Consider the following 20,337-nt stretch of genomic DNA (forward strand, 5'->3'; position numbering starts at 1 on the left):
TAAAAAATAAACCGGAGCAGGGGAGAGCCAGATATATGTGTGTGTGTGTGTGTGTGTGTGTGTGTGTGTGTGTGTGTGTGTGTGGGGGGGGGGGGTTATACCTGAAATCTGACCTGCTCATTTCAGAGTCTCTAAATATGCACCGGCCGAGTGTCTCCTGAGGCTAAACTGGACTCCCAAAGCTTTTTCATGAAGGAAGGGAGACTCTTTTTTTAAAAAATGTGAGTGACACTCATAGATATTTGTTATAGTCCCTGTCCTCCCTCTCGCTTCCTGCCCCCCCCCCCCCCTCTCTCTCTCTCTCTCTCTCTCTCTCTCTCTCTCTCTCTCTGTTATGTTAAGTAGCAGGCCTGCTTTCTGTCCGCCGCTCTCTCCTCCTTGGGTTTCAATTCCAAACATGGTTATCCTTCTAGGGCTCTATCAACGCCCACCCCTCCCTTATCCCCTTCTCCTCCAGCTGTTGGCTCCACTAGTGCAGGCCGGTGGGCGAGAAGAGAAACAGACAGAGAAAAGCTACAAGAGAGGCGACAGGAAGACTCAGAAAGAGAGAGAGAGGGAGAGGAGGGGGACGCATAATGAGAGAAGAAGAAGAAGAAGAGACCCATTCCAGCTGTCTAATAGAGCCGTGAGAACTTCTCCACGCTGAAGGATTTTCCAAGGGAACAAACATTCACTTCTGACATTCTTCTGTCAGCATCAGCTTGTTTATTGTTGAGATATCACCCAGAGTTTATTGGATAAAGACGTATTTGTTTTTTGGGTCCATTTGAAGACAAACATGAGCGCAGACAACTCGACTCTGCTGGACAGCTTGTTCTTTCCGCCTCTCTGCGACGGCTGGAGCAACAACACGGAGGGAGCCGTCTACCATCTGGGCAACACCATGCTGATCCTGGGCTACATGGGCGGCAGCGGCGCCTACGGGTGCCTCTTCATCTTCGGCTTCCTGGTTCCCGCCCACACCTGCCTGGCCCTGTGGGGCTGGATGACCGTGTGCGGCCTGGACGTCCTCACCTGGAACCTGCTGCTGGTGCTGGCCTGCCTGGCCCAGATCTGCCACCTGGTCTGCCGGCTGCACCAGGAGGGCGTGCGCAGCGAGGAGCTGACCTCCCTCTACCAGGCGGTGTACCTGCCGCTGGGCGTGCCCGTCCAGGTGTTCAAGCAGATCGCGAGCGCCTTCGAGAACAAGGTGGTGGAGCTGAAGGCGGGGGAGACGTACGCCGTGGAGGGCAAGACGGCAATCGACAAGCTCTCCTTCCTGCTGTCTGGGAGGTGGGGAGAGCGTGTGCGACATCTGCACACCTGTGCTACACAATGCAAACCACCACACAGCTGGCTACACAACACCACGACACACAGGAGTGAAAGTTGCGATACTTCAACATCTCAGATTTCTACTACACCGTCATCAAGGACAAAATACATTGCAATATTATTGCGATATCGCTAGAAAAATTGGGGGAACCTTTACTTTGTTTATTGTGTGTTTTGTCTCTTTTTTGGCAAATTAATTACACTTAAAATACGCAGATAGAGTCTGTAACCATAACAGTATATATAGAAGGATTTAAGAGGCGCTGGATTATTTACACGATATTATCATATGTATATTATTAACATGATGTCACAGTTGACAGCCCTAACCTCAATGTACAAACACTTCATTACAAGTTTGTTAAACCTGCAACAACTGATTATTCTTGTGGTTAAGTTTAAGGCCTCTAGATGAACGTTGGCCCGGTAGTCTCTCTCTTTTAGCTCTGTGTTTGGTCTCCACCAGCTCTTTAGCCGCTAAACGCTCCACTACGTTCACCGGTCAGTCTCTCGCTGTGTCTGTCTGCTGTTTGGTGGCGAGCAGTTGGTTTTTAAAGCGGCCCGCTGCGGCTGGAAATGATGCTGAGTGAACCAAAAACAACGAGCTGAAAGACGCTAAAAAAAACGCTGCATAAAGAAAGCCGAGCGGGATCTGCAGATCTCGGTAAAATTCATCTGTGGGTTCGTCGACTCATGTCACATGACACGTAGTCATTTAATTAAATAATACATAAAAAAACATGGATCATAGCATGCTTTAAATCAAAGTGCCACACCCAACAGTGATGTCACAGTGTACCGGCACACACACACGGTACACTTCTACATCACCTCAGCAAGGCGACGAGATAAACCATCAGCAAAACACAATCTATAAGTCGCTCCTGATTCATATAATTTGAGTATTATAGATGTGTAAGATAGTAAAGTTATAACAAATTGACAGTTTTCTTCATGCATCTATTAATAAGATCATCTTGTATTTAAAGTCCTAATCCAACTAAAGCTGTCGGATAAATGAAGTCAGCAAAAAGTATAATATTTCCCTCTGAAAAGTTGAAGTTAGCAGTAAATGGAAATACTCTCTTAAGACACTCTTATCAAAAACTGAATTCTAAAAGCTTCATGAAGTGGCATGAATATCAAAACTGCAGTATTTTACTGAATGGTACAGGTACTCATGTTATTTTGTTTTGTATTTAAACTTCTTACCCAAAGGAAGTTCTTTCTTACTTTCACATTCTTTGGACACTTGCAGGTTTTAGTGTCACTGAAATTCAGGCTAAAAGAAAAGATGCACCACAGATACATAATGTAGTATTCGTTGTTTTGAATTCCACCTCTCACATACTGTTTTTAAGAAACTGACCCCTGCAGATCTGGATTTCTATCTCGGACTCCCGTCACAGGAAACGTATCCTCTTCGTCCAAACATCCTCAAAGTGGAGCTGCTTTAGAGTTCACGGTGCTGCAGCCGAACACAAGCGAAATGTTGTAAACAGAGTATTTCTGTCCGTGACTCACCGCTGTGCCGGCCCTCTCTGCACTCTGCCAGCTGGTTAAACGATATCTTTGTGCTTCTGGACGCTCCTCTTAAATTCATCACCTCAGATTAAACGTTGGCCACGCCACTGACAGCTCGGCGCGTACGAGCCAAATTTAAAACAAGGCTAATAATGACGCTCATCCGTCTTCTTGATTTTATTCAGATTTAAAGATTAGCACAGCCGATATGAAATCAACATCCGTTTTTTAGTTTAAGGTTCTTTATACGACAGTCCGAGCATTAATGTAGCAGCAAACAGCTATTATCTGTATAAAGATATACTGTAGTAATGTCTGCCTGAAGAGGACGTCACTCCCCCTCTGTGTGTGTTGTAATCAGAGCTTCTCTGTGCTTTGTTGACATAGCCGGGCCGGCTAGCGTGCTTTTTTTTTAGGTGCACGTGATCGCGCCCCACCTAGCTAGCTAATCGCCGCCGCGCTGCACTGCGCTCATACGGCGGTTACAACTGATAACGCCATTCCGTGAGATGGAGTTGTCGCGAAGCGTAGCAACCGCATGTTCCCCCTCTATCTGTTAGCTGCTAGCTGCTAGCTGTTAGCTGATAGCTGTTAGCTGCTAGCTGCTAGCTGCTAGCTATTAGCTGTTGGCTGCTAGCCTTCGGCTCAGCCTTCACCGCGTTGAGAGCCGCGTGGAGGCAATAGTACTTTGACCAGATTTAAATATGCATTAAAGCACATTAAAGGATGGGGGGGGGGGGTATCACAAGATATCCAGAACTATGCTGCATAAATAAATACAATTTTATGCATCAATAACTTTAATATAATATTATAACATGCATTATTATGAAAAAGGTCTTTGTGATTAATTAATCCTTTTACTTTTGGTACTTTAAGTATATTTTGATGCTAATACTTTTGTACTTTTACTTTTCAATGCATGCGATTAAGTTGTAGGAGAGTATTTATAGACGGTAGATTAGCTACTTTTACTAAAACATCAAAGTACGTCTTCCACCACTGGTTTATAGGGACTACTTCTTATTAAAAGTAATTGTCTTATCCGTTGTAAGCAGCCTTACTTTACATGTAGCTGCTGTAACAAAGAAGGAGCTTTTAACAGAATAACTTCCATTTCTTTCAGTAGTTGTCAGGTGATTGACATGAAGCAGCTCTGATTCAAGTCACACTGGAATGAGGATAAAACAGAAACTTTAGACGTAACGCAATGAAGGCTTGATGTTTAGTGTGCTGGATTATCTCACCCTGCGGAAGTTATTCTCTGTTAAAATAAAGCTTCCCTCTGAGGGAGGAATGTCCCGATTCAACTGTGATTTCTGAAAGAATCCTGGCAGAAGAAGACATGTGGTATTTTAGATTCATCTGGAAGGTGTTTCATGTACCAGCGGTGGTACAAGTAGAAATACCATGGACTAAAAATACTCCTTTAAATGTAAAAGCACAGAAGTATCAAAGTAAAAGTACTTTTTATATTTTCATTATAATTTTCTTTCATACAGCTTTCAGAAATGTGTTTATTGTGTCACATTTTTATTGTAATTTTCTTCTATTCTATATTTGTCTCTTACATTGTTGTACTCACTTGTATTTTTGATTGGCTTTTCTTTTACTGTGATCATGTTTTGCACCGAAACACCAAAACTAATTCCTTGTAGTGAAACCTTTGTTGGCAAATAACCAGATTCTGATTCTAAACAATGTTTTTAATAATAGACGGTTAAAAGGTTTTACAGTCATCAAAATGCTCCAGTATGTTTTCCAGTGACACAGAATTGAGCAAAAGTGGCACACTTTGTTCTTTGATGACTATAAAACACTAAACTTTAACCCGTCAGTGGGCAGGTGGGGTTTAAGAGTTTAAGTAACTCGATAGTCTTCAGGTTGTCCACGTCTGCACTGGTGACATATTCATGCTAACATTCACTCACACAGTGACCTCCAACTGTCATTATCACTTCTTAATCCCTGCCTCTCTTTTTAAATCTTGTGTCCTTCTCTCTCTGTCTCTCTCTCTCTCTCTCTCTCTCTCTCTCTCTCTCTCTCTCTCTTTTAGGCTCAATGTATCGTTGGAGGGACAGTTTCTGCATTACATCCACCGCCACCAGTTCCTCGACTCTCCAGAGTGGGAGTCTCTCAGACCAAACGAGGAGGGAAAGTTCCAGGTACAAACGGTTTCATGTCAGTGTGGCAGTGAAATGTGGAAGTGTGTTAAAGCTGCATTCTCTCTAGTGTCCAGCAGGGGGCGACTCCTCTGGTTGTATAGAAGTCTAGTCTAAAATGACTCTACTTCTCTCTTGATTTATTCCCTCAGTAAACATTGTAAACATGAGTTTATGGTCTCAATCTCTAGTTTACAGTCTTCTTCAATACAGCATGATGTTCATTTAGTACATTATGGAACATTTAGAGTCAGACAGACCATAAAGCAGGGGATGCTTTAGGGGCGGGGCTTACCGTGATCCAAGATGGCAACGGCAAAATCGTCCTTCAAATGCATTTCAAGGTTTCTTTCAGAACAACATGAATGAACCCTCCAACAGTGAGTCTGGCCTACAGGTGTAACAGAGGGCTGTTTGTTAATTAGAGTTTATACATGAAGGCCGATTTTTACTTTGGAGAGAACCAAGCTAGCTGCTTTCATTCTTCATGCTAAGCTAAGCTAACCAGCTGATTGTACTCAGGTGTTTCACTCATACTCCCCAGGTGACCATGACAGCAGAGGAAGACTCCCGCTACATCTCGTGGCGTCGGCGGCGCCTGTATTTGGCGATTTCGAAGGACCGCTACATCGCCCGCGTCTTCTCCGTCATGCTGGGCTACGACATCGCCGAGAAGCTCTACAACCTCAACAACAAGCTCTACATCAAGAACGGCGTGCTGTTGGACATTCGCCTGCCCAGCCTCTACCACGTGCTGGCGCCCTCCTCGCAGGGCAGCGAGGGCGGCAGCGGCAGCGACGGCGGCCTCGGCAAGGAGCACCTGCAGGGCGAAGACCCGGCGCCGGCCTACCAGTTTCAGCCCCTGCAGGGACCGAGGACCCCCTTCCTGGAGGAACCCCAGGACCCCCAGCATGAGCGCGATCAGCACCCCTGGGTGTCAGACCCCGATCTGCCCACCGGTGAGGACTCCACCAGCCTGGTCCTGGAGGACTTCACTGATGTGGCGGGCTCCTTAACGGATTATGGCAGTGAGAGGGATTATTTGAGGTAGAGGGGCACAGTGCTGCAGCTAACACACGGGGTCACCATTTAGGATACATGTAAGTACCTCACCTGGGCAGCGGGCATGGGGGGGGCACAGTTCTTACTAACCCGGCTTCATAGTGAGACACTACGGAGAATGCATTTATTGAAGTACTTGTTAAATGTAATTTCATTTTTAACGCAATTACATTTACCTCTGAGATGTAGTACAGTAAAAAGTACAATATGTACCTCTGAGATGTAGTGGAGTACATGTAGAAAGTAGCAGAAAATGGAGTTTGTATTAACGTCAAGAACTTGAGTAAATGTCCTGTGTGTGTGTGTGTGTGTGTGTGTGTGTGTGTGTGTGTGTGTGTGTGTGTGTGGTAGCTCCTAACAGCAGCTGTGTTCTGGTCAGATGAGGATTAGAGATTGGAAATTTAGGGGATGTAAAAAAAAACTGTTCTCCCCCTTTGGCAACATGTCTGTTTATTTGTCGCCCCCCCATCCCTAAAGCAGCTCTCGGCCAATCACAGGCCGGGATCACATTTCATAACCGACGAAGAGTCAGAGTCGGGTTTTGGTTGAAGGGCGGCTGTGAAGCAGCGGGTCAAACAGAACACAGAACCTGGTGCAAACACGGCTTCAGTCCAGACGATCATCTGACAGCCTCACGTTTATACAATCTGCAGAACATGAATCCAGAAGCTTTTTAATAACAACAACCTTTAAAGTCCAGCAACACCCGTCAGTTTATGCATAAAGTCTTTTCAAAGTAAACTGCAGTCTTCACAGGAAACTACTCATTATGTTTAGGAAAACATCGTGAACTATACTTCTGAACTTCAGTATTTATTTGAACCCAAACCACCATCTTTTCCTGAACCGAACTAAATAGTTACGTTGCCTCAACATAACAAAGTTCCTGTGAAGACAGAAGTTTATTTTGAAGAGACTGTTGTTTGGATCCATCACAGCTGGTTTGGTCCACTGTTGGCTTCATGAAGTGTCTCTGTGGAGGAGAAACAGTATGTTTCCATAATCTGTCACGTTGTCAGGATGTCAGTGTGGTGGTGATGATGATGATGATGATGATGATGATGATGATGATTCCGTGTCGACCCTGCAGGAAGTGATGGCGACGGGGATCGACCGCCTCGATTCCAGCGGGGCAGAGCGCCTCTGGCTCCCACCGACACTCCCAAACTGTGAGGACAGTCCACCGTCTACAGCGAGGAAGTACCAGCGTGTCACATGACACGTGTCACATGACGCCGTCTCCTCCTCCTCCTCCTCGCTCCTCATCATCATCAGTCCCGAGCACAAAGAGGGACTTTTAGTTATTTTCTCGTCGAGACTTAAAGTCTCTCAGAACCCGACGCACTAATTCAACCACAAGTGAAACATCTAGATATTTTTACATCTACAAAAATCCATAATTTGCATTGTGTGTTTCAGAGGCAAACATCTGTCCGATCACTTGCAGATAAACGTTTAATAAATTAAATTAGATATGAATTAAAATCTACTGAAATGGAACCGCAACACTGAGGACAGAGAGACGACCTGAAATATTATTATTTTATGTGATAAAAATGGATTCAGTGATGTTGAAACAGATACATTTTCATCTCATTTCTATTTGATGTTTCTATGATTTTGTTTTCCACATATTAGAGCATTGATTTAACTAATAAGTAACGTACGACACATTTTACGGATCTGACCGACAGAACGACGGAACATATTTTAGAACTTCTCGAGATCTTTCCAGACACGTGAACAGTTTTGATTTTCTTCATTTCACTTTCATATTTATTTTATTTATCTGAACGCACCGTGACTTCAACCTCTTGCTTCATCTTCGTCGATGTAGGCGATGCCTGTAGACCTCGTTTTTTAAATGTTTGTGACTAGTCGAGTATTTCATGCACACGTGTAAACTGTGAATTGCATTATTTGTCCTGTTATTGAATTGCAAAATACAGAGAAGGGACTAAAGACGAGAGGTTTTTAAGAAGTATTTTCATGGGGCCAAGATTTCTCCATAAAGCTCTTTGTGTGCAGTGAACATGTTGTTTGTTTACTTCTGTCAGTTTATAGAGTCACGATTCATCTCCTCCTGAGAGCTGATTTGACTGCAGAATAATACGCAAAATATTCTTCCAGTGACTGTGACCTTCATGTAGTGTTGGTTCTGTTGGTTCTGTTGGTCCCTGTGGACTAAAGCTGTAGTGTCTCTGAGCACCAGAGTCCCTTTAGAAAACCCTCTCATTCTACTGCAGCAGGGTCTGACAGTCTGTTCCTCTCAGTCCTGGTTCTGGTTCTCCCGTGGCCTCCCTTCCCTCCAGCGGGTCCAGCAGTACGTCCTGGGTCTCCAGCAGAGAGGAGAAGCTCTGCTCCTGGAGGAGGAGGAGGAGGAGGAGGAGGAGGAGACGCTGCTGCTGCCGGGAGCTGAGCTCTCCTCCTCCCTCCGGAGCTCCGACTGCAGGTCCAAGACTGCAGGTGAAGCCGGATGTGGGTCTGTCCACGGTGGACCAGGTCTCTGCTGGAGGATCTGGATCTGTCCACGGTGGACCAGGTCTCTGCTGGAGGATCTGGGTCTGTCCATGGTGGACCAGGTCTCTGCTGGAGTTTGAGCTGAAGGAGTTTCTGGTGAACCTGCATGAGTTCATCTGGTTTCACCAGAATCTGACCCGGTGGCTCCGATGACATCATCAAGAATAACTCTATAGAAACAGACCATCTTCTCTCTGATGGTCTCTGTACTGATGGAGGTCTGATAGAGGACCAGGACTAAACTGAGTCTGGTTCATATAGAGGATCAGGACTACACTGAGACATGGTTCAGGACCAGTTTAAAGTTCCTCACAGTACCTTTAACCTCCAACATCAACAGAGAGAAGCAGTCACCAGGTTATTTATTTTTATTTCACTTCTCAGAGCAGCAGGAAGCTAAGAGACAAACTTGAATAACAAAAAAATTAGAAATAAAAGAGTAGAATAGATCCAGATGATGGAGATCAGTAGATGTAACTACATATTAAAGTTTGACTGCATGTCGTCAGTTAGAGTGATGCATTTCTTTGGCTCTGTGATCGTGAGACAAGGTGGTTCAAAGGTGAGACTGACTTCCTGTTGGGTGTCTTCACCTCCGGGGTCTTTGGAGGAGATCTCAGGTCTTCAGGAGAAACCACACACCTGGACAAAGTCATGTGACCACGGAGCTCTTCGTCTGACGTGGATGTTGTTCACACACAGCGGCACCTCCCGCCTGAAACAGGAATACGATTCCATGAAACTCAAACGGTGAACTTCTACGTCTATTAGAATACAAATCAGTGTTTATCTAGATTTTAAAGATAACTCTTTTTAAGAGACGGAGACATGAAGGGAGAGAGAGAGAGAGAGAGAGAGAGAGAGAGAGAGAGAGAGAGAGAGACATGCAGGAATCACATAGACATCTAGCAGACAGACAGACTGAGTGAGTCCAGGTCTGGTTTCAGGTCGTACCTGAGAGACGGGAACTCTGACAGGCAGACGGACTTGACGTGGACGTCTGCCTGTCTGTAGAACAGACCGGTGTTCTTCAGCCTGATGGAGCCGATCTCACACAGAGGGACAGGGTGAGACAACACCGTCCTGTACACCGCCGTGTCCGTCTGACTGCAGCACACACACACACACACACACACACACACACACACACACACATAATAATCAATATTCATCACGGTGGACAGTTATTCTCTTTAGAATTAATCATCAACTCAAAGTTCTGTTCTTTTTTATCTGCAAAATGTACTTAAAGGATCAAAGGGGAAATAACTCATTATGCAGATTGGTTCCTTTCATGGTGTTATAATATTATTATGGAATATTAAATGATCCTGTTTTTTACCCTGGCCACTTAAAAAATGATTAGTTCCAATACAACAACATGTGTTTTCTCACAGATAATGTTGTTTTTTAAGTATCACAAATGTGTTAAAAACACAAATACCATTGACTTTATTCAGTACCATGAATAATGAATTTGCCAAAAAGAGATAAAACACACAAAATACAAAGCCAAAAAAAATACAAAAGTATAAGAATTAAAATAAGTAAAATAAATAAAATAAAAAGTATAAGAATTAAAAATAAATAAAATAAAATAAAATGAATAAATAAAATAAAAAGTTGGATAAAGTTGTGGTGTCACAGGCGTGGACCTACAGCCGGAGTCTCCGCTCTGTTCGCAGGTTCTCGGTCGTCAGCGTCACCTCCACCTCCGCGCTCTTGTCCAGAGGAGAAACCTCCAGCTGCAGCAGCAAGTGATGAGCTGAGGGGAGACGTGTGTTTAGTGCTGACCTGCGTCTACCGACCACATGTCTACACCTTATACAAACTCCTGGTCACACCTTCTATGACGCCCCTAACGCATCAGAAACACTCTTATGATGCGTTATAAGCTGCTCAATCGTGGTTAAAAGCGCCCCATAACGCTTCATAACTATCATCACAACACATTATAAGGATTTTGAACTTTGATTTTTAGCTAAAACTTCATCAAAACTGTTTCATTGATCAGCAGTAGAAGTTGAAGGACTCTCACAGCAGAACGGCGCTGAAGAAGTGGTGAGGAGAAACAGCTTCTGCTCTTTGGGAACTGGAGAGACGACTATCCCGCTGTTCAGAGATAGACCTGAGAACACACACACACACACACACACACACACACACACACACACACACACACACACACACACACGTCTTCAACATGTCTGTGACATCTCTTTAAATGAGTTTGTTCTAATGTAATAACATATTTGACATGAACATCAGTTAATACTAAATCAATATGAACGAAGCAGACAACACCAGAATACAGGACTCTCTCACCTATGGTGGGACATGTCCCCTTGAAGACGTCGCAGTCCAAACAGCGTCCCTTCAGGAAGTCCTCGTAGCTGGAGCACGGGATCCCCACCAACGGGCACGAGCCGTTGAGCGCGCTCATGTAGACGTGCAGCGCCCTCATGTGGTCGCATATCACATAACCGTACACTGGGAAGTAGACCAGAACTGACAACAAACAGGGACACTAAGGGAGCTAGATGTCTGGAGGCAGTAATACAATTATAGTTATGTATAGTTATAGAGTTATTTAAATGTGTACAACTGGGTTCAATCCATTTACACATGTTGTTTTCATTTTGTAAGTATTTATTTAATTTAATTTTATTTAATTTTATTGTTTTTATTTTTATGTTTATTTTTAATATTATTTTGTATATATATTATTAAATTGTATTACATTTTATTAAATTATAATTTTTTTATCATTCTTTTATTGTATTGTTTTTTTTATTTTATTTTATTTTTTTTGTTTTATTTACCAATTATTTTATTTGAACTTCTTGAAGAAAAAGAAAGCTACACTTCAGCTTTTTTTTACAGCATTTCTTTTGCAGAACTTAACAACAAACACAACTTCTCTGTTGCTCTTTTTTTACTCTTTTTGTTCATCAGCAGAAGAAGAAGTACTCATGGAGCAATACCACAGTGTAGAAATACTGTTACAAATAAAAGTCCCGCATTGAAAATATTACTTAACATCCACAAATACTTAGAATACCAAAAGTGAAAGTACTCTTTCAGCACCAAGGCCCGTTCAGGTTATGCTACTGGATTATAATTATTGATGCATTCTTGTGTGAAGATGGTGGTGGAGTAGAAGTATGACGTAGCAGAAAATGGAAGGCATACCTTAGAACTGTACTGAAGTACAGCACTAGAGTAAAAGTACTCTCCACCACTGCTGTTAGTTGCTGAACTTACTTGAGGTGAACCTGGAGCGAGCACATCCGGTCTGGTCCTTCCCTCCGTTCAGGAAGAAGTCCACATGACCCACAGGGATGGAAATCCCAAAATCTGAAGCAGAGGAAGACCTCGTTAATGCTGTTTGACTCTGTACACACACACACACACACACACACACACACACACACACACACACACACACCTGTGAAACAACAAACACGTTTAATACTGAAGTCAGCTTCTTCTTGTTTCACTGTGACACGATAACAACAAAACACGAGCAGAGAAGAGTCAAAGTCGACCATTTTTATCTGATGTTTGCTAACGTTAGCATCCGTAAGCTAACGGTCAAAGAAGTCTGTATTATGTTATACATCATACTATAGTTTTCCTTATTCATTATGTGTACTATACTCAGACTGTATTCAATTATACATCATGTTATATGTTATCATTCACCTTATACTGAATACATTACTGTATAATGGAGTTTTATTGACATTATTTACAGTATTCTTGTTATTTTTCTCTATTCATACAGGTAAACACTGTTATTACCTCATATTTTATGGTCATTCGCTCCTGTACAGTTTCTATTTTTACTTATATTCTTATATATATATAGTTTTTAACTTTATTTATCTGTATTTATTTTTGTCCTCTGGGATAATAATAAATAAAGGCTAATTATATCTTATTTACCTCATGTTGTCTTTTATCTTTTATGAATTAAACTTTATATTTGAAAGAGGAACTCTGTGTTTATTCTTCTTTAAAAAGTTATAACATATATATATATATATATATATATATATATATATATATATATATATATATATATATATATATCATATATCATATCTATCTCAAACATGTGTCACACCTATATGTCAAGTTGGGTTTTTGTCCTGTCTCCACGTTTGTTTTGTGACTTCCTGTTTTATTTTGGAAATTAACTCTCCTCTCGTTTCAGGTTCCTTGCCCTTCCTCATGTGTCACCAGTCTGATTGTCTTCCCTGATTCCTGATTGTCTCCACCTGTTCCCCCACTTCCCTCATGTGTACTTATAGTCTGCGTCTCCCCTTGTCCTGTGCCAGTGTGTCATGTCCTGTTGCCTTGCACACCCGCCTTATGATATCAGCAAGTCCAAGCCTGAGTATTGTCTATCCCGTTCTTGTTACTTGTTTCTCGTTTCTTGTTTCTAGTTTCTTCTGTAAGAGCGACCTTGTTTTGCATTTTGCCATTTTGATCATCCAGCTCTTTGAGTTGAATCAGAGCCTTTTTATTTGTAGTATTATACCTTCCTTGCGAAGTGATTTTTGGTTTGGCTTTTGCCGTTTTAACTTTACTGCTCTTTGAGTTAAATCTGAGTTTTTAGTTCTGCTTTGTAAGTTTGTTTTCCTGCCTCGCTAAAAGAGGTTTTGTTTCCAGGGATTTCCCTGAGCCTTTTTGTTGAAAATAAAAGATCGTCAGTTGAACCTTAACACCTGCGTCCGAGTCCTCATCAAGAGTTCCCTCCGTGACAACATGTGTTGACAGGACTTCTTTTAGTGCCTCAGTAAGGTGTGTGTTGGTATATTTCTGTTGTAAACACTCGACATGAATGAAGACAATGAGTCAGCATTGTCTTCATTGCTGACTCATTTTCTTTGTCTTTGTGTGTGTTTAAAGCGGCTCACAGTCGGAGTCTGTGTGGATGGCGTCGACAAACTGAGCGTCGGAGGAGTCGAGCCGGTCGAAGATGTCGGCTCCTTTAAACATCGGTCCAGCGGGGTCGAGACCTGAGGACAAGCAGTAGCTTTAATGTTGTAATATAAAGATCTGGTTTTCTTCATGGTTTCTGTGTTTGTGATTCAGTCGAGGACATGAACATGTGTAGAACAGAAGCCTCAGGATGCACGACAGCAGCAAGAGAAAGTAAACATTCTCCTTTTAATCTGCGCTCAGGTTCTAACTCCTCACTCAGACTAAACAGACCAGAGGACAGTGGTGCTTTGTGTCGGCTGCTGCTCAGAGGGGACGGGTGTCTCCACACAGCTCCAGAGAGGCTCTTATCAAAGTGCCGTTGTCTCTTTGAAGAGCCCGGCTTATCGTCCCAATGTCTCACTGAGGCTCCGTGTGAGAGACTTCACTGTCTGGCAGCAGAATAACAGCAGCTGGCACCATTATTTCCCCCATTTCATCTGTTCTCATGGTTTTGTTATTTGTCTTATAAAGGAGGATTCTGTTCTTTAATGTGAGGTGGAGCCGGACTAAGATCTAGCCATCAAGACTTTCAATTGCAGCATCTAGATTATTCTTTTTCTGCAAAAAGTCTGTCATAAAAGCAGCGACGTGTCACACGGAGGAGGTCCGGACTCACCTGTGATCCGTCCTATCTTCCCCTCAAACAGAGTCCCCACGAAGCCAGCGACGTGGGCCCCCAGACTGATCCCAATGAAGTGGAAGGACTCCAGTGTGCATCCATGTTGCTGTTGGACAAGACAGTTCCAGTCGTTTATGTTTTACGCTTTACGTCTTAAACTTGCATTCTCTCTAGTGTCCACCAGGGGGCGACTCCTCTGGTTGTATAGAAGTCTAGTCTAAAATGACTCCACTTCTCTCTTGATTTATTCCCTCAGTAAACATTGTAAACATGAGTTTATGGTCTCAATCTCTAGTTTACAGTCTTCTTCAATACAGCATGATGTTCATTTAGTACATTATGCTCCATTTAGAGTCAAACAGACCATAAAGCAGGGGATGATTTAGGGGGCGGGGCTACACGGTGATTGACAGGTCTCTACCAGAGACGTATACGGCGTCTCTACGTCATTCCTCCTCAGTCCAGATATGGTCACTTCCTGTTCACTGGTTGGGAAAAAAACTAACATGGCCGTATTCCAAGATGGTGTCAGCGAAAATCGGCAAACCAATGAGTGACGTCACTACGACTACGTCCACTTCTTATATACAGTCTATGGTTAGATTATTAATACTTCTCTCACCTCCAGCTGGTTGATGAGCACCGAGATTTGCACGGCCACCTCCTTGTAGTTCTCCACCACCAGGTTGTAGGCGAAGGAGGCGCCGTAGACCCAGTCCACCATCACCACGTTCACGTCCTGAGCCCTCAGCAGGGCGCGGGCCAGCTGGGTCACCCAGGACGGCTTACTGCCGATCGCCCTGCGGGGGAGGAGTGGGAGGAGGAGGAGGAGGAGGGGGAGGATGAAGGCCGCATGGAGGCAGAGGTGGAGAGTTTTTAATATATATTTAAACCAAATATCAATTATTTCTAAAGTTCTTGTAATGCCCGAGTGCTCACAGTCAGAGGTTCATTGAGGTTTTTTAAGGGTCCTCTCCTCACCTGTACCCGTGGACGATGACCTTAGTCGGGCGGGACACGTTGAAGTAGGACGGCTGCTGCTGTGTCTCCGTGAGAGACTCGTGGGTGAACGCCTGAGCACAGTCCGCGTTCCCCCTCGTCAGCAGCAGGTACTGGACCTGCAGCTTGACCCTCCGCTGCCGGTACTCCTGCCAGGTGGTGTTGTTGAGGTCGGCGCACTCGTCGCCGCGCTGCCTCTCCTCCACACCTGCTCCATGAGAAGCACATGACGACACACTGCGGTGTTGGTCTCGTGTCACATCATCACAGCAAACAGTAAAACATAAAAATAACAGGTGATAAAAAACACCAGATCACGACAGACCAACATGTTATTTAAAGGGATAATCTGCAAACTCTTCCCCCATAAAAAACACATTTAATTACACATATATTAAGTCTAATGAGATTATCAGGTATTCTTATTTATGACTCTGGTATTTATTCTTCAGAGTATCACTGTTTGATCACTTGAAGTTTACTCAAACGTCTGCTTGCTTCCAAATTCAAAGAAAAATGATCTACGGCAAAGTGTCCTTTAAAGTTAAATGAATTAATGAAAATGTAAACCAAGTATAAATAAAAATGTACAATGCGTACTATGCGGTACACACAACATTTTGCAGTACATTATATTTCAGTTTTACAAAGCTCAATCCTTTTCTTGGCACTTATGTTTCAAGAAATAGCCCAGAAAGGGGGGATGCAGAGTCTCCTTCACTTACCCACCACCAGGGAGGTGAAGACGGTCAGCACACAGAGGAGGCTCGCTTTGTGTTCCAGAGGCATTCTCTCTGCAGCCATAGGTGTGAATGGGGAGAGCAGCAGAGTGGGGAGATTTAGTTGGTGCTTAACGGTTGCTCAGCCGCTCCGTTCGGCCCCAGATTGGCGGATGGAGATCAACGTTTTTGGCTTGAGAAAATCCCCGGCTCTGTGCGGTGTCACAACTCTGGAACAACCTCTCCGGCTTTAGGTGGAAGGCAAAGCAGAAGTCTATAGAACAGTCCGAAAGACTGAAAACGTTCCACTTTCACACAGGAACGTCCTTTTCGCTCATTTCATTTGCTTGGTTTGTACTGAACCGACAAGTGGTTGAAGCTCTTTGCCTGGCAGTGAAGCCATGACCTCATTTGTGTTCAATGGATGTTTGTTAGTAATGCTGGACTCTGGCCCGGCTGCCCACTGGTTTGTGTGTGTGTGTGTGTGTGTGTGTGTGTGTGTGGGGGGGTCATCCTGTTGTGTCTGAGGGAAATCAATCATTAGCTGATTGACTGTTCCACTTTCCACTTTTACGTAATCAACAATCTGAGTGGAATTTTCCTGCTGAATTATCTCCAAATTGTTCTTGTGAATAAAGAGTCGATTTGATTGGATGTCGCCTCTCGTTTTAAGGTAGTAATTACTCAACAAAAGATGTAATCCTTCCCAAGGAAAATGGGTCACGGGTAAGTTTTAAGTCTTCATAGTAATTAAGAGCTCAGATGAAAACAATAATCTGGAATTAGAAATGTGCACTAAGTAGAACGCAGATCTCCGCCACGCGTGTCTTCAACCGACCTTCATTCAAACTCAAAAACAAGCGGCGATGTTTGCAGCCAATCGGCACGGAGATGTCCTATAAGACACGTCGCACAATCTTGCCAAATACAAAAATGTTTTTCACCAAACTGCCGGCAAAGCGGCGGCAGAGTTGCATAGAGGAACTCAGCAGCGTGTGCACTGACAGCTCCGTTAGCTGTTTACCAAACACACCGTGATGCTGTGGATGCAGAGTAGCAGCCGGGGGGGTCGGCGATGCACTCAGCTGAGCTATCACAAGCGGCCACTACACTCAGAGATGCACACTCATTCACTCACTCACTCATTCACTCTTTCACTCACCCCCGCACATGACCAATTGCATGATCCGCCGGTCGAAGTTTACCGTTCCAAAAGTCTGTTTGCTTCCAACTTCAAAGAAAAATTATGCAAGTTTCCCTTAAAGTTAAATGAGTTGTTGAAAATATAAATCAAGAATAAATGACATTTTTCTCACCATGAACTTTAATAGTGCACACAACATATTGCCATACAGTGAAGGGACAACAGGTGACATTGACATGAGTCAACGATACAAGACGTGAAATGGTTTTTGAACATTGCTTATAATGTTAACCCTAAATGGTAGAAAAAGTGAACGCTTTATCCTCACATAAACCTCTTAGGTGTAGGAATATGGTGACTCCTAGTGGTAGTATCAGACAAACAAAACAACAAGAACATGTGTTGAACTTATTAGAATAATTAGAAAGATGCTACAACAGCATAAAATGAGTAAATGGTGCCTCTAAAGATGTTTTTGGCTGTGTGCTCCACCTACACTTCCACTAAAACGTTCTTCTTACTGTCGCCGCAGGAAAAGCGTCTCATCCACTGATTTAAAACACAAGCAAACACAAGCCGATAATGTATAAACGACTTTTCACGAATTATTTGGCTCTTATTCTGCCCCTCTCCTTCGGCAGCTCTGACGCGAGCCACTCGGTGGTGCGTCGGCGTGACTCCTCCCAGGTGTGTCTGGGGGCGTATCCCAGGTCCCTCTTGGCCCTCTGATAGGAGAAGCTGAACGGCGTGTTCAACATGGTGACGAGCTGTCGGTTCAGCGGCGGGACGACGCGCACCAAAGGCCGGACCATCGCGCACAGCATCTCCATGAGGAAGCAGACCGTGTAGAGGAGCCACAGCGGATACATGAGCTTCTCCTGAATGTTGAAGCCCAGAGGCGCCATCACCACGTGGTTGAAGTCCGAGTAGCTCACAAGCGGCGTGTCGTCGGAAATGAAGTAAAACTTTCCTCCGATGGCGTTTCTTTTTTGCGGATCTTTGAGGCTGCGTGCCGCTTGGAGGTGGCCCGAGGCCACGTTGCCCACATACACGGGATTCACCCGGGCTTCCGGCTGAGACATGCGAAACAGAACGTCTTTATTTCGGATCCCGTCGCCCATGTGGCCCAGCAGGAAGCGGCAGCCCTCCCCGTAGATGTACATCGGTCTGAGGGCGCACGTGGCCAGTCGGCCTCCGTTCTGGAGCACCTCGCCGTGGGCCTGCAGGGTCCTCCGCTCAGCCTCCTTTTTGGTCTTGCTGTAGGCGAACTTCAGAGCGCACTCGTACACTGTGTCCTCGCTGCCGTTGATGATGGGTTCCCCTCTCGGGTTTGGTCCCATCACCTCAATGGTGCTGGTGTAGATGAAGGACACCACGTTCTCTTGGATACAAGCCTCCAGAAGCAGCTGCGTTCCTGCAAATATAGGAAGATGCTATAGAGTTTATATGAGTTAAAAGAGATCCTAATCACTATTCCCGTTGAAATATGAGCTGTGAAAGCAGCTGAAGTGTCAAAGTAAGCAATGAAAGCACTTGAAGTGTAAGCACTTAAAGCAGTTGAAGTCTTCCTTGAAGTGTAATCAATGAAAAAGTAGTTGTTTGAAGTGTAACAGCGGCTAAAGTGTCAATTAAAGCAATGAAAGCCATTTGGAATGTTAATTGAAGGAATAAAGTCACTTGAAGTGAAAGCAATCAGAAGCATTCTGCTTCACCTTTCAGTGCATTGAAGCGACGGGCTAACCTCTGACGTTGACGCCGTGTATCTCGCTGTACTCCACTGAGTCCTTGACGTCGATGATGGATGCGATGTGGAAGACGATCGATGCTCCTCGACAGCTTTTCCTCAGGAATTCTCCGTCTCTGATGTCGCCCTCGAAAACACGCAACTGTGTGTCGCCTCGACAGTCTGACGCAGTAAACCAACAAGAAACTCAATACAACACTTGGTCATTTGGTTTTCTTATACAGTATTTTCACGTGTCTTTTATCCTTAACCCTTATGCATCACTAGGGAAATGTTTGGCTTTTCAATTTTTTTCAATAATTTTTTACTTTGTTAACATATTGCATACTTTTTGTCAAGGGTGTGAGGTTCTTTTCTTCAGCTCCTTTAATAATTTTATTATAAACTTTAACCCAAATACAAAGACCAACCAAGACCCTAAAGGACAAAAATGTCCCCATTGAAACTCATTAAAACTGACATCAAAATTGTACTTTTTACAATTTTCCATCAGTTTGTGCCATTTTTTATTTTTATTTTATTTTATATGTTTTCATTACTCCATTAACATGTTGGTCCTCTGAAGCACATCAGAGATAATTCTTTTAAGGGTTAAATCTTTGTAAAATAAGTATATAAAATATATATATATATATATATATATATATATATATATATATATATATATATATATATATATATATATATTTGATTAAATTAATTTTAAATAAAAAAACTACTAGTATTACAAAGTGTTCCCATTTTATCAGTGTTAGTTTCCCCTACTGCCTCATAATATTAAGAATAAATGCTACATTCATATTTATACATGACTATCAATGTTGATTAAATTAGAGAAGCTGCGCTTCTTTTCATAAAAGTTGAACATCTTAAAAGAAAGAAAGAGTTACTTGCATTCAAAATTGTTCAGCTTGATCTGTTTCTATATATATTGTGAGTAAAATATCAGCAAACACAAAATGAAAAAGACAGATTTTTACCCTCCAGAGACTCTAGAAGTTGTGGCTCTACTTGTTTGTCCAGCAGGCGGATCTCAGCCGCTTGCTCTTCCTCCAGCAGCAGCCTCACCAGCCTCTTCCCCAGGAATCCACCGGCTCCCGTCACCACACACACTTCACCTCTCAGAGACATCGCAGGTTAATTCTCTCTTTAGATGAGAACCAAAACAAAAGAACGTATCTTCCAATGGACCTCTTGAAGATGCTTCTCAAAAGACAAAAAATAAAGAAAACCTTTGTGTTGGTGGATGTTTTGGGTTCTGTTTGTCGGAGAACGACGGCTGCTTCTGTCCTCTCAGCTTCAGCCCGTTCACTATTTTAACCCAGGAAGTTTACCAGAAAAAAAACGAATTATTTGCCTCAAGGCAGTGTGAAAAAAGGGGGAAGGGCTCAGCTGCAGCTCTGTGATGCTTTTTAGAGATAGAAAAAAAAGAATATTGGGGGCTGGAATGTTTTATAGCCAAGGACAGATGCTGCTGTTGTTGGAAGTTTTATTCTATCATCTAAGTGGGAATAACTCTGCATGTGACGAAGAGAAAA

At 43.4% G+C, this 20,337-nt stretch overlaps 3 protein-coding genes across 5 annotated transcripts; 1 reads left to right on the forward strand and 2 right to left on the reverse strand.

The window, feature by feature from the left end:
* Positions 1-482: 482 nt before the first annotated feature.
* On the forward strand, positions 483-8,094 carry popdc2 (popeye domain containing 2). 2 transcript variants are annotated; one of them, XM_068737340.1, is made up of 4 exons: positions 483-1,272; positions 4,895-5,003; positions 5,545-5,959; positions 7,153-8,094. In XM_068737340.1, the coding sequence occupies exons 1-4, from the start codon at positions 779-781 to the stop codon at positions 7,233-7,235; spliced, it is 1,101 nt and encodes a 366-aa protein (XP_068593441.1). In that variant the 5' UTR covers positions 483-778; the 3' UTR covers positions 7,236-8,094. The 2 variants fall into 2 exon arrangements, with proteins under 2 accessions (XP_068593441.1, XP_068593433.1); XM_068737332.1 differs by having other exon boundaries at positions 5,545-6,100; positions 7,153-7,242.
* Positions 8,095-8,935: 841 nt separating this feature from the next.
* Positions 8,936-16,325, reverse strand: pla1a (phospholipase A1 member A). 2 transcript variants are annotated; one of them, XM_068737321.1, is made up of 11 exons: positions 15,918-16,325; positions 15,175-15,400; positions 14,816-14,993; positions 14,191-14,299; positions 13,508-13,609; positions 11,847-11,939; positions 10,908-11,072; positions 10,621-10,710; positions 10,242-10,347; positions 9,537-9,689; positions 8,936-9,297 (listed from the first exon to the last, which is right to left on the reverse strand). In XM_068737321.1, exons 1-11 carry the CDS (start codon positions 15,994-15,996, stop codon positions 9,207-9,209), a joined length of 1,392 nt encoding a protein of 463 aa, XP_068593422.1. In that variant the 5' UTR covers positions 15,997-16,325; the 3' UTR covers positions 8,936-9,206. The 2 variants fall into 2 exon arrangements, with proteins under 2 accessions (XP_068593422.1, XP_068593413.1); XM_068737312.1 differs by having other exon boundaries at positions 10,908-11,090.
* An 887-nt stretch (positions 16,326-17,212) lies between these two features.
* hsd3b1 (hydroxy-delta-5-steroid dehydrogenase, 3 beta- and steroid delta-isomerase 1) lies at positions 17,213-20,120 on the reverse strand. Its single transcript, XM_068734330.1, has 3 exons — positions 19,780-20,120; positions 18,797-18,961; positions 17,213-18,469 (listed from the first exon to the last, which is right to left on the reverse strand). The coding sequence occupies exons 1-3, from the start codon at positions 19,928-19,930 to the stop codon at positions 17,661-17,663; spliced, it is 1,125 nt and encodes a 374-aa protein (XP_068590431.1). The 5' UTR covers positions 19,931-20,120; the 3' UTR covers positions 17,213-17,660.
* Between the last annotated feature and the right edge of the window lie 217 nt (positions 20,121-20,337).

This window comes from Cebidichthys violaceus, unplaced genomic scaffold (assembly GCF_023349555.1).
Source record: "Cebidichthys violaceus isolate CVI_PGR_0920_01 unplaced genomic scaffold, fCebVio1.0.p SCAF_11, whole genome shotgun sequence".
Lineage (NCBI taxonomy): Eukaryota > Metazoa > Chordata > Actinopteri > Perciformes > Stichaeidae > Cebidichthys > Cebidichthys violaceus.